The 14814-nt window shown below is 31.5% G+C and overlaps 1 protein-coding gene across 1 annotated transcript in view; it reads right to left on the minus strand.

Annotated features, from left to right (window-relative positions):
- Window positions 1-1736: 1736 nt before the first annotated feature.
- The window catches only part of LOC149416907 (neurexin 1-like), a 460023-nt gene continuing 446945 nt past the window's right edge, over window positions 1737-14814 (minus strand). The window contains exons 7-8 of the mRNA XM_089641346.1: window positions 10225-10385; window positions 1737-1781 (exon numbers count right to left, since the gene is read on the minus strand). Coding sequence (XP_089497472.1) covers window positions 1737-1781; window positions 10225-10385 — 206 coding nt within the window. The remainder of the gene's footprint in view (window positions 1782-10224; window positions 10386-14814) is intronic.

Below are 14814 nucleotides of genomic sequence, written 5' to 3' on the forward strand. Positions count from 1 at the left end.
CAAAGAAAAATTCAATTTTTTAATATAAATGATCGAATGTTTATTTCATTATAAAGAAGAAGGTTAATAGAGAAAAATAAAAATCAATCAAATGACCACCACGACTACGCCTACAGGATCTTATCCTTTTCATGAAGCTTTCCATAACCAAATCGCAAAGTGGCTGCCTTATGTCCTCGATAGCCTCACAAATTCCATCTTTGAGGTCTTGAATTGACGCTGGGCTGTTGGCGTAGACCTTTTCTATCACGTGGCCCCAAAGGAAGAAGTCTCAAGGTGTTAAATCACAAGATCTCGGTGGCCAATTGTGATCACCTCTTCGGGAGATAACACAGTCCGGAAACTTTTCCCGTAAAAGATCAATGGTTTCGTTGCTTGTGTGGCACGTAGCGCCATTTTGTTGAAAGTAAACGTTGTCTAGATCAAAACCATCCAATTCCGGCCTTAAAAAATCATTAATTCCTTAATTAATATTCAAAATAACACCTCTTATTGGAAAACCCTTTATTACTAAATTTTCTTTTAGAGACGAACTGGATTGACATGTAAATTATTATTAATGGCAGAATATAATAGTGATCTTGTTGGTAGAATATTTATACTGTATTGTCACTCTGTGATACAAGTTACTATCAGGAAGGCAATTGTTAAAAATACGAGACACAAAACAGACACACCCTTTTATATGTTCAGCATAATCAAGCTATCTCATTCACAAATGAATGTCTCTTTCATACCTTTATACATATGTTCATTACATAATTATAGCAACACAATTGTATGGTGAAATTCAACTTATTATTTACAGTCATAATTGCCAATAGAGTTTTGATTAATTGTAAAATGATAAACAATTAACGGTAATATTGAAGAATCAAACAAAATAATAATTCCGCATAATAAATCACATAAATTTTTGCCAGACTAAAAGCGGAATCAGTAAAAATGCCTTTTCTTATCGTCTTACATTATTTTTATTAGAGCCCAGTCTAACAAAACGATATGAAATTGAATGAAATCAAATACAATCGTCCGATAATCTGTTCATTTATCTACGACTGGGAAAAATGGTTCAAAAATTCAACCCCAAAAGCAATTTGATATCAATTCCGCAAATTTTCTAAGAAAGTTTCCTGAATTCTCTTTATCGGCAAAACTTTTGCAGCCTACCAATATTCATTGTTTTATTTATTTTAGTTTGTGTCAGAAAAATAGTTGTGTCGGAATAAAAATATTTTAAACATTTGGTCTATGGGGTAGTGTTTATCGTGTTACATAGGAATAACGACGAATAACATTATGTAGGTATGAACCAAGTCGGTAGACGATGAATGTATCAATAGACCTTAGTAAATTAAGTTTTAATGATAATTATTAAGTGATAATGTTGAATTATTAAAATTGATAACGTTTACAAATAATTTTTCGTTCACCACTTCTTCCAATTGTGTCGAATAGTAATTTTAGATTGCCTTTGCTAGATTGGTTTACTATTAATTGTTTTGTGGTGTCTCACAGCACAGGTTTTCCAGTGTTTATCGTATCAATTATATTTACAGGTGTACCTATATTAAACATTTTTGCTTTACTTCTCTGGGAAAACTGAATAAAGTTCTCCCTTGCAATCATTACATCCTTAACACATTTATACCTCTATAAAAATTACATAAAGATTATTATAGGGGTGTGTATGATAGTAAGGGTCGTGTTCAAATTATTGTGTAAATAATATTATACTAAGTAATGTTACTTACCCTACAGAAGCTTGTGATTGTCGAGATCTGCAACAAAAATAAACAGAATAAGTTTATGTCATTCACGTATATTGTAAATGACAGGTTTTATTTAGGGCGCGGCTGGAAGAAAACACCAATTATCAAATAGCCAACAGGACAATGGCAGGAGACAAAAAAAATAATTGATTGTCAATTATTGTCAGTAATTGGAAGTCATAAAACTGTTTGCTGCAGAGATAAATGCAATGATGTACCGCTAACTAAGTTTAATTTCACAAAAGTTTCACAGGTTCTCAAAAGTCAGGCACAGCACCGTCTTTAATATTTTAACATATAAGAAGTCTAATAAATTATTATATGCAATAATTAGTCGCCTGTAATATCAATACAAATTGAAAATATCTTCCGAGTAAAAATAAATGCCGCTGACGGGAATTGAACCCGCGCCTTCTGATGTCCGGTCAGACGCTCTGAACCACTGAGCCACGTCGGCTTATTTCCAACCGCCAAATAATTCAATACGTGCTAGTACTTCAATCAACAACTACTGCTTATTATATTTTTTCCACCTGTAAACAACTAAATTTTTTTTGTAGGAAAGGATTTGTTAGTGCTAAATTTCCTACTAGTGTCGAGACATATTATATCTACATTTGTTGGTGAAATATTTTGACTTGTCAAATATTATTATCTTTTTAATGATAAACTAATGTTTATAAGACAAGGTTTTTTGTGCATAGCACAAAGGATAATAAATTTATATTTTTGATATTACAGGCGACTAATTATTGCTTATAATAATTCATTATCCTTTGTGCTATGCATAAAAAACCTTGTCTTATAAACATTAGTTTATAAATAATACAAAGAGTCTGTTAGAGATTTAATTAAAGGTGGGAAAGAAAACGTGAAAATCAAGTATTTAATAATTGTTACTGATAGTCAATAAACTGTTTTGATCTTTTAATAAAACACTACGCGTAGAAAACATAATTGTTTCATATTTTATGCAATTTTTTATTATTATTTGTGTAGAATAAAATATTGCAAAAGTCCTATAAATATGTTAGAAAACCAATGTTTTGAACTGCAAATTTTCCTATTTACGAACCATTTTTATGATTTGTTTTTTTTGTTTTTGTTTACGGCTGCGCTTAGCAAAATAAAATTAAAACACGTTTTTTGTGCATGAATCGTGAAAGCCTACCAACGCGTCAAGAAGCAATTATTTATCATTTATTGCCGCCAACCTGTGTAAAGAGCGTGTTATTTTGTTTAAATTCCAAAGGCATTTTGGTGAACTTAGCTTTTATTTCTCATTGCTAATGATCACGAATCAGGATGACCATAATCTGTTACTGTTGACACACTGAGATGTCTTCATCTTAATCTCTGATGTCCGACTGTATTCAGACCTTCATCTTCCTTAGAGTCTTTCTTAAACGCTTCGACCGCAAGATGTTTTTCTGTTCTCATTTCCGATATCAAAAGTGACTTAAGAATTGGGGGGCTTGGAATTTTTTTAAAGAAAGGCAAACATTCCTGGGTAACGAATAACCTGAAAATATTTCAAAATCTTCTACTACCACCACAGTAAGCGGAAAATGTTGTTTGTGTTGTGACGGAGAACCTAACTGGCCTAGAAATTCAACACACAACGCCTGGTTGGATCCAAAAGCGATGTTAACTGAGCCACTGGCCAGTCATATTTATTCGGACATGTCGTAAAGAATTAAGTCTTAACTATACACAGATTTTCTAAAATAACTAAAAATTCTTCGGTTTATGATATAAACACAGCTGTGTTTGATAATAGTATTATAATGATAATATTTATCACATTTCCTCTACTAAAAACGCTCTTCAATTACCGACACCCTATTATTTCAAAATAATAATAATTTTTAAAAAGTTTGATTTTTTTTTTGATTTACGCAATGATGCCGATCTAATTATACAAAATAAATAAGTAATACCATAAATTCAGAAACACATTCGTCTTTTTATAGAGAGTAAAATGATATATTTTTTAAACATTTAATATTATTCAGAATAAGATATAATTTCGATAGATTATATAAGTTTTTTTATAAAAAATATACAAAATAACAAGTAAAGATAGTAATATAAAGTAATATGAATGAGAATAAGAAGGAAGAGATATTGCACTACGTATATCTATTATCATTATTTCAAAATATATTATAATAAATCATAGAACGCTTTAAGAAATATTACTGTTAAAGTTTTTTTAATATGTTTGTTGTAGGTAGTGTAAGTTACTTTTATTTTGTTTTTTTTTCTAATCTGCTATTAATAATTGCTTTATTGTTAGACCATTTAAGTTCAATTTTAATATATATAAATCACGTGTCACTGTGTTCTTACACGATAATCGGCGAAACCACACAACCAATTTCAATGAAATTTTGTGAATGTGTACGGTTGGTTCTAGCTTGAAACATAGGATAGACCCGATAGGTGGCGCTATGGTACATATATGCATTTACAAAAAAATTATACGTATTTTTTTCATCTTTATCATCCAATAATATACACAAGCACAAATTTTAACTCCCCCCCCTGAATATATTTTTGGGGTAAGTATTTTTTTAGGAAAAAAGGGTCGTAATTCATTTTATAGTTGTGTAAGCTTTATCTATTCAAATTGGTAAAAAACGGATTGACAAAAAATATTGTTCACCTAATCGCACCACATTAAATTTAAATTCAGTATTATAATTTAAAACAACAATATTTTTTAGACTTAAGAATTAATCTTTATTTACCTCATTTATAACATTTAATTTTTATCCATTATTGTTGTGTATAAAGCTTCGGGCTTTCAGACACAGATGGCAGTGCTCTTAGTTTTAGCCTCCGACGACAGAGGGCGTCTTTGTTTTAGGTTAGGTTTGATTGGAATCCCTCTGGGAGACCGAATCGAGCGAGTACCGATAAAGGTTGACCAACGCGGTTATATTGTACACGCGATATTCTAAATAAACCAGTTAATAACAAGTAACCTATCTATTGCTGAAAGAGGTATCTTCCATCCAAGGAGTGTTGGGAGTCTGTGGCAAGAAGTCCACGGCTGTATATCCTGAAGGATAGAACATCACAATTATCAATAAAGAATTTTGATTTTATTTATTACATTTGAATATAATATATCTCGAAATTTTTTTCTATGGATCTTATTCGTACGGCAATCAGTCACACTGTGAAAGACATATACTTCAAGGCAGTTTTAAAAGTAAAGAACGGTACCGGTCACATTTTTACTTTCGTACTGAACAATAATCACAATCTTCTGAAATGATCGATATCAAATGAAACGTCAAAACGATATCTACTATTCTATGTATGTCAAATGTATAAAATATCCGACAACAGCGACAGCCGATAAAAGGTTGTCTACATAAAATGAGGTAAAATGCGGTCTACATATAAGGCGGTCTGTGGCAGGACGACGTCTGTCTGGGCCCACTAGTATATTTATAAAATTTTTAGGATGTGATAGTGTTACTGAGCCAGGAATAGTTGGTCTATTGCTTTTAGAATTTAATGTAGAATTTTCATTATTGAAACCATCTTTGTGAATTTATTAAAAAACATTTTTTTATTAATTATTTGCAGTGAATAGTCAGTCTACTAGTTGGGTTTCTATTAATGTTATTTGGGTGATTTCTGATGGCAAGAGAGGAGTTTTGAAAACACATTTATTTTATTATTATAAAATTTACGAAGAAAGCTGGTAATAAAAACCACTTCAGCGTTACTGCGTTTTATTACAAATTATTTTGTGCACAGGATGGCTGAAATCTATACCTCCTTTGGTCGTTTTTTTTTTTTAAATTAATATTATGTTTTAATATTAAAACTGAATTTTTAAAGAATTTTCAACCCAGGTTCTATTCACATTATATATCAATCTGTAATTTTACTGCCCGAAACTGATCCTGCGAAAAATGCGTAACTAGCGTTTGTTCAGCATTAACATTTAAAATAGTAGTCGTCATGTATATCTACATTTTAAATTCTACGTGTAGAGAAGGTGTAGTTATTATAAATATGTTAAAAGCCTAAGTACTTGCTTTTGTTATATACTTAAAATATTTTTGAACCTTTTTTGTTATTATTCAAACACAAATCTTTACCCTGTATTTTATTACCCAACCTAACTAGTATATTTAGTTATTTTCAAGAATTAATCAGTATTAAACAACTGGTACAATAATAATTGATAATTCGCTAAGCTTGTTATAGCTGAATTTGAAATAATAACCATTAATTGAATAATGAAATATAACCAATTCTCCGTGTTATAATCGGATATTTCCCATTGAATTCCCCGCTCCTGCCTTAACCGCGGGAACCGGAAGGATGAGGGTTCATTTCCGGTGTTTCCTATTTTAAGCGGCGCCCCCCGTACCCTCCTCACAATCCTGTCCCACCCACCCCTCCAAAAGCCAGTAAAGTATCGATTGTTCGCCTAATGAAGATTAATACACGCCAAATAGACCCAAATGGAAATACACATAGTTGTTTTCAATAATTACCATGTGATGGATCGATTCTCTCATTTGCCTTTATTAAAAACAAAAAAAAGTTATCATTTATTTTCCAATATACAAAATTCCAAACAAATTTCCTTAGAAATAAAAATCAGCACTGTATAATATATTTATGTCGAGATACTGGATTTTTTACGATTGGGGATACGTGTATAGCGGGAGTCAGGATTCTACATTTTTATTTACATAAAAAAATACATTTTATTAAACAAGAGAATATTTAGTAACAGACTCTTTCAAGGACGAATTATGAAGGACGTAAAAACAAAATACAACCTTGTGTGATATTTATGCTATAATAAATGTTCTGTTAGTGGAATTTTTTGTAAAATAAATTATTATCCTTAAATGAGGACTTTCATCAAAAACAGCTTTAAAAAATGGGTGAAAAGCTCGTACATTTAAAAAAGTATTTAGTATAATAATTTAATTTTTGGAAAGAAATACAAACATCCAGATTACTAATATCCTGAAAATATTAAAAAAAATCTTCTACTATCATCATACTAAGGGGAAAATTTTACTTGTATCATGATGGAGGACTTTACCAGCCGAGGAATTTAACACACAACGCGTTGGTGAGAGTGTGCCATCTCAGCCACTGACTGGTAGTTTAATTATTATTTGAAGAACGATTTATTTATTACTAAATAAATACAATACTCACAACAATCTCAACATAACTCCAAGACGCGCTACTTTAAAACTAGCTAGGTTAGTAATAGCAAAATAATTCAATCAATGTGTTAAATTATTCATCTAGTGGTCACTAGATGAACTATAGTTCTATAGCTCCTCAGGCTAATTTGTTCAGTTTTTTATTTAATTCATAGAGTCAGTTTGTTGTTTTTCGGTACAGTTCATAATAAGGTCTCATAGAAGTCGTTGTGTCACCTTTACTGTCATAGTTAGAAGTATAAACTAAACAGTGTTAGAAATAAAACATACCGCTTTACTTTAAAACATAGAAATTAATTACAGAATAATTAAAATGTATACCTCTATGAAACCAAAGGTTCCGATCGCAATTTGAGAAAAATTTACGAAGCCTCGTGAAATTTAAATTTTTTTTTTATATGAAACGGCAAAAAAGCGAGGTGGCAGTAATGTTTTAATACATTTGTATAGTAAAATATGTTTTTTTTGCTATCAGTAATTTTAGTTCAGTGTTAAAACTTTTTATGTAAGATTTCAAAACTTTGAAAAATAAAAATTTTGTCTTATTATTTTCTAATAATAAAATTTGAAGGCGTATCACCTTACAAAAACAATTATTAGTTTTTGGATAGGTTCATAAATATTCCATTATTTGGATTTAATTTTGAAGCGGTAACACATCCAAATTATCCGACTCTCTTACAGCATTCTTAAGAAATGCAACCGTCAATATATCAGAGGCCTGATGGGTTAACTTTGAACGTGTATTGACTAAAATACTGACATGTATTGAGGGTAGCTTCGAAGAAGCAAATTAGTAGCTGTCCCCAAATGAAGACAAAATTTAATCTCGTGAGAGGGTTGATTATTTTATTAAAAAAATAATTTGAAATACGCTTGACGAAATTCTTATTGCCAATAATTAAAAGACAGTCATTTTTTTCGTGAATAAGGATAAAATTTAATCTCGTGAGAGAATTAAAATAAAAACCTAATTGCTAGTATTTAAATGAGGACAAATTTTAATTTCGATATATTGATTAATTGAAATTAAATTAATATTATACTTAAAGCATTATAAATTTATTGCTAGTAGTTGCTACCTGGCTACGTTGGACATTAGAAACTAAAATAAAAGCACCTAGAACGTAATGTAAATGTTGAAGCAAGCTAAAAATAGTTTATAGTTTAGAGCTTACACGTAATTTCTAGATATAAATAGGTGTGGAGATTTCATAATACAATTTTAAAATCTAGGCAAGGAAATAATTTATAAGATTTCTTAATAATAGAGGCTCTGTTATCACTAGTGCTTTATAACACTATCGTGCAATACTGTTTAATACAATACATAACATTTGAACGCGAAGCTGTAATTTTTTTTGCAAGTTTTTAAAAGTTTCTGTGCCATATCAGTTAGAATTGGTTCTAATACTCTGTATTACTTCTAAAGAAGGGCAATTTAGTAATTTAAAAAACACACGACAGTTTTACTGGCTTTATCATGGATGACATTTTTTATGTTTTGCCGACAGCCATTAAAGCCAAATCTTTTGTTGTTTAAGGTCAAGGCGTATTCGAGGCTGGCATTTTTAATAAACATTTTTAGGTGACATTTCTCAACACATCACAAGATAAATGAGTATTATTTTGTACATGCAGATTCAAATATTCCTGTAAATATACACTCGTGTACTTTGCACGTACGCTTACATGGCTATGAATATGAATGGACGAGGATTGAGCTTATAGTTTTATTCCGCACTGGTGAAACAGCATTCACTTTAGAATGCCTGCTTGACAGGATTTGATGATAATATGGTAGACGGTGGTTTCTCGGCCGGATTTTCTCCCATCAATTCTGTCAATATTGTTAGTTAAGTACACTTATTTTCTCATACTTTTGTCATATTTAATAATTAAAAGATGGATTATTGGATGGACATATTTAGGTTATTGTGATAATCATAATTTCGTAATGGGCTTTCACACAGCTAATTAATACTGGCGCCATTATTGTTAATCATAGAGTAAAGAATTACACGGGATGCCTTCGATACAAATTTGAAATGAAAAAAAATGTTCCATTTAGCTCAACCTCCCAGCGCCCCGTCTCACTTACGCTTGCCGGAAATATTAGTTCTGCATTCCATTTAAATTTTGTAAACACAGTTTTATGTTGGAAAGTATTAAAGTTTCGATTAGGCAAATATTACGATCACAAAAAATGCCCACATGGTACTTCTTGTGTTATTTTGATTGATACAAAAACGTTATACAAATTTCTGTGAGTCGTGTCATTAAAAATATATTTTTTTAGCAGTTAATATGAAGGCAAAATTCATATCGGACCTCTGCGAATGTTACAGCAATCAAATGTATTCTTGGCAAATCTCTTGAATTTCGAGTTGCTAAAGATGATGATCCCCAATCCAATTGCACTTGCAATACAGGCTCCTCCACTCCTAACAATTTAACGCTAGGCGGAGAGTCACACGCATAACCACAATCAGTCCAACGCTTACTTAGATCATCCTCTGCTTACCTAGCATTGCACTTTGCCTGTAACCGTGAGCTTCTTCTGGTTCTAGTTCTTAAAGTTATCTTCGAAGTGTCTTAAGAAACGTTATTGACATAGTTGAATACTTCTCCACCACCACAATTTAAGGGGTCTCTCAGTTTGTTCCCCAGCGTCTAAAAACTAACCCTTCTCAAAACTATCATTTACTTTGACGGTCTTCCATTAGGATGGTTGGATATTTAAATATCCATTTCGATAGTATTTTATCAAAACAGCATAATCGGTGCATTGAATTCTCAAAGCAAATAAATTTTCCAGATCCATGCCTTCGGCAATGCAGTGCTTTGAGAACACCTCGTTTGGTAAAACAATTCATCTCTCAAAGGCCAGAGTAATACGTTTGATAACAAAACTTTGATGTCTGAGCAAACCTAACTACATACCCTGACAGCTTAGGTACTTATATCACATTGGTTGGAGAAATATTTTCTTTTTCAAACACGGCGAACTTATTTTGTGGTACAAATCAACTCTTAGTTTTAACCACTTTCATTATTAAAAATTGATATGTTTCGTAAACAACGATGAGCATTGCTTGCGATACACGTTGGTTGTGTCTAAAAAATAAAAGAGGTTAAAAGTAAAAGATTTATTTTTTTTAAATTAAAATGCCGACAATTCTGGGAAACACTAGCACCATCTGAAACTCTGAATAAAATTAGGTTCATTTTACCTCTTGGATCCTTCTGTGCACCGTGACCTTGTGCCACTGGTGGTCATCAAAGCGAACCTTTGCTGGTTTGATGTGCATCTCCTGTTTTCCATTAGACAGCCCCATCGTGAGGGAGACACCCCCATCCCTTACGGCAAGGTTCAGGTAGTCTTGCCCGTGACCTGGAACAAGGAAAAATCGAAAATTAAGTTAAGTAGCCATATGATTATCACTAGTAGTTCTGTGCATAGTACAGATAAACCTTGTATAAAAAAAAGTACGTTTTTTACAATTGTCTTTAAGGCGATGCAGTAATTTAAAATCATGTGTTTTTGGTTTGAAAATTTGGTCGCCTAGAGATGTTTCAGATGCTTTAATTAAATACTGCGAGTAGAATACATCCTAACCTTTGAAATAATCGAGTATTTTTTAGATAAGTATTTTTATAAGCCCAGAAAAAAATAATGTATAGGCCTATGAAAATTGCTTTAAAGTTCAAAATCTCTTATTTACGAATCCATTTTCGATTATGGTTTTATTGTATAATGTGGCGTATTAAGTTATTTATAAAATGATCGAAAAACATTTAAATATTTGTGCCCGAACATCCACAAAATAAAATAAAAGGGACTTTTTGGCCATGCTTGTTTCTTGCATAAATCAAAACAGGTGGATGGTGTGAAGCGGTAATTTAAGCCTTATCGCCATTTACGTAAGGTGTGTTATTGATAGCGGCTCGATTCAAAATATTACACGACGTAGTGCATCGCCTTAATTAAATAAATCAAAACCAAAATTTCCCTGAAATCATAAGATTTGTAGGGGTGTTCATAAATACCCACCTACTTTATTTTACCATAATTTATAACATATTTATTTTATTTCAAATAAGGAATTATACATTTCATCCAAAAAAACGTCACAATCTCAATGACAACAATTATTTTTTTCAAACTTTCTTCAGGCAGTAATGTTGAAAAATGTGAATGATAATGTTCAAATAAACACGACGATTTCACATTTGAAAAAAAGAATCTTTACTGTACCTTTAACATGGTCATCATCTTGAAACGGAACTAGAACGTAAAAACTACTTTACTAATACGAAATGCAAATCGGTCGAGATGAAACAGGACTTCGCTGTGCTCAGTCAACTACCACATGCCGTTCAATGTACACTGGTACATCTCCTGAAATTTTATTTAATTACGAGTATCAAAGTATTGAAAGTATTTATACATATCTTTCATTCTTTGAATATTTTTTGTTGACTGTGTTTGATGATTTCCTAATCTTCATGTTTTTCGACTGTAGTTTGTATTGGTGTTACTTTAGTTTTGTTGTTGTTACTTTAGGCTACTCTTCTACTTTTACACTACTAAGATTGGTATCAGAACACCAGCCCCAGGCGTTATAAAACTGATTGGTTAAAAGGGTACACAAATGTCATGAAACTATGTGTTGGTGTATGAACAGAATGTATTGTTAGGAAAAATTAATGTACGTGTTCCACAAATCTGGAAAAAATTAATATGTCGAATTTTTAGTCGGGTTGGGTTTTGTGTATAAAATAATTGGTTTTATTTTCTCACGACCTGACGTCATCATCAATATAAAATGTTACGCTCTTGTGGTAAAGGTGGAGTAGTGAAAATTATATTTAAGAACTGCGTGATTGGAACGCCTTGAAAAATACGTAGAATTTATATCCCTTGCTTATCATAAAATTTTGCTAAGGGTACTAGAACAGTAAAAACAATGGCTTAGTTCTGAGTTTATTCGGATTGCCACGTGGTTTATACCTTTATGCAAACTTGCTTTGGTTTCGGTAGGTATTTTTAGAAAATTTATTGCTTTGCCTGAAAACGAAATCGGAGTAAAAATCAAGGCAGTTTCGTATAATCATATTCATAAACAGTTCTGATTTTAATGGTCTTGGTTAAAATTCCATGAAAAGACAAATAATTTTTGAAAAGCGTGCAATCAAAATAATTTTTGATGGTTCCATTTAATTCCCAATTGCCTCAAACCAATGGGATCTATAACGTTCCTGATTTGGGAAATGTTGGGAAATTGATGGATCTGGGAAGAAAGGATAGTACAGATTAAGATTAGGAAGTACATATATGACTATAAGAGTATAACTTCATAACATATGGCACAAGAGTGGAAGATACTATCAGTATCGCTCTAGTGAAAAATCAACATTCTGAATCGAGATTTTGCTCTCACGGCTTTTTCCGTGTTTGGTGAAAAGATAGCTACGTACTTCCCAACCTTTCTCTTCCCCATACCCTTAACTTCTCCTTCAACCTCACAATATACCCCAATTTGGGATTCCATAGTCTCATTGACTCCGGTAGTAGGGAGAAGTAGGGATTATTGTGCAGTATTCGCATAAAAAAGTCCCAACTGCCCGTAGCGAGTGAGATCTAAGACATCTCCCGAGGAAGGGAGGAGGTGGAAAGAATTATTTTTGGAAGTACATATCTGGTCACTAAACCTATGTTTATTTATTTAACTATTTAAAGCAATTTAAAATCAGATTCTGAATGGCGATTTAGACACCTTAGACACTTAGTACAATAATTTAATGGTGCAACCGAAGCTTCCAGTAATGATAACATTTTCTCTTGTGGTAGGTACGCCGTCAGGGGAAACGATATTCAGTTTATCGTGTTTTGTACGTTCAGATATTTATTTGAATTCTCAGGTTCAAGGTCGTAAACAGTGCTACGTGTTGTATGTTTTGCGCTCGCACTATTTACAACCTTAATATACGTGATAGATGTTTACGCCGAGCTTTTATATTGAAAATTGAGACGTTGCAGATTGGCGTGTTTTGATATAGGGAAGTCCTCGATTCGAAGTACAAAAAAGTGCATGGGATCTCCCACGAGTGTACTTGTTAGGCACAATATATGCTTTCAAAAATAGTTTTAGAAACCTGATTAAAAAAATATTTTTAATCGGGTTTCTAAAGTTTTTTTTTAATTTTTCTATTTCTAAGATATGGTTTTGTTAAGAAAGGGGTTTTGTAATGATTCATCGATTATTAATATGTAATGACTCAATTTCAACAAAAATAAACGCTTAAGAAATTGAACTGAAAATATTAATAAGCACTCTTTAGTTCGTTTGGCCGACTGCAAATACTTAATTATCAGGCTAATAATCAAATACTTGTCAAGTTGTATTTTACCATAAAATATTTTAAAAACTATAATAATCTCATCGTATAATAAGAACGATCGAATAAAGCAATATGAATCGAAAATTTGCCATACAAATAAAAACTAGGCTGAAGTTACCTATGTTTGTGAAAAAAAATAAAATCTTTAGTTTAAACGCGAATTAGTTTCAATTTCGCCATGCATTCGCCACCGCAGACTTTCGTCATGTCAGATGCATTACAGCCACAAATAATAATAATATGTGTTAACCTGCGTCACCACCGCCACCAAATTAATCCTTGTATTAGCGCTTAAGCCGCGGGATTAAAGCGGATTAGAGCGGAAACAGTGCGGAAAACGAAGCTACTCTAGATAAATGTGATTTTCAGCAGGCTGGAATTTATTTTTTTCGTTCAGAATAACATGTTTTGCTAAGCTGAGAGGACTTAGTTTATTTTTGATTACATGGAATGTTGAAATTTTAACGTAAATTGTTGTGAGGTTTAAATAAATGTAACTGAACCTTAAGGTTAAGTAATTAAAATTTAACGTCACAAAATTGATGATTATCTAGGCGTTAAAAAATTGCATGAAAAACCAAAAATTCGTGTACAATAACAATATTTGTTTTCGTTTGTGTTTTTTTTTTGATAGTTTGATAATGCCTTAAGAATGCGAAACAGCTACTGCATAATAATAATTTACCTGTAGAACGTGTTAATAACTAAACAGTTTTTATAAAATGTTAGTTATATTATTGAATATATAAAAGAAAATTTGAATATCAATGGAGTTCTATAAATTAAACTTGATAACAATAAAAAATAATATTTGAATTTCAATTATAATACATCATGTGTTTTTACTAAATGCATTCAAGAAGAAATTATGAAGGTTTATAATTAAGAATTTCATTGTAACATCAACATAAAATTCATTGTAACATCTTAATATAATTTTATTTTTCAATTAAACTAACTGATATTTTTTTCTTTCTTTTATAAAAGCATGTACCTAATATTTTTACGTATATGGCTGGTTTAAACGTTATCTATGTATATATTAATCATTTCTTTAAATTAACGCTTCTTGTATTTAAAAAAAATATTTACTATTTTTTCACTTTCACTATAAAAAAGTTGTATTTTGTATTCATTTTATCTTCTACATTTACCATATTTTTGTAAAAACATATATTACTAGCGGAAACTTCACCGGACGATGCCACAAGGTAAACATTTAATTCGCATCCTAAATAAAATAAAATAATTAAAGACTTAATTTACGAGATACTTAACGTCTAATGTGAGTTCCAATCGTAAATTTAGTTAACGCTTGAATATTCTTGAAAACATTTCCGCTTCGGAAACTGGATTTGCGTCAAACATGCTAACGTTACGGAAAAGCTAAGCTTACCCGTGTCGTGGATACACGTCGG

Source organism: Hesperophylax consimilis, chromosome 16, assembly GCF_061612785.1.
Source record: "Hesperophylax consimilis isolate HC1 chromosome 16, BYU_Hcon_1.0, whole genome shotgun sequence".
Lineage (NCBI taxonomy): Eukaryota > Metazoa > Arthropoda > Insecta > Trichoptera > Limnephilidae > Hesperophylax > Hesperophylax consimilis.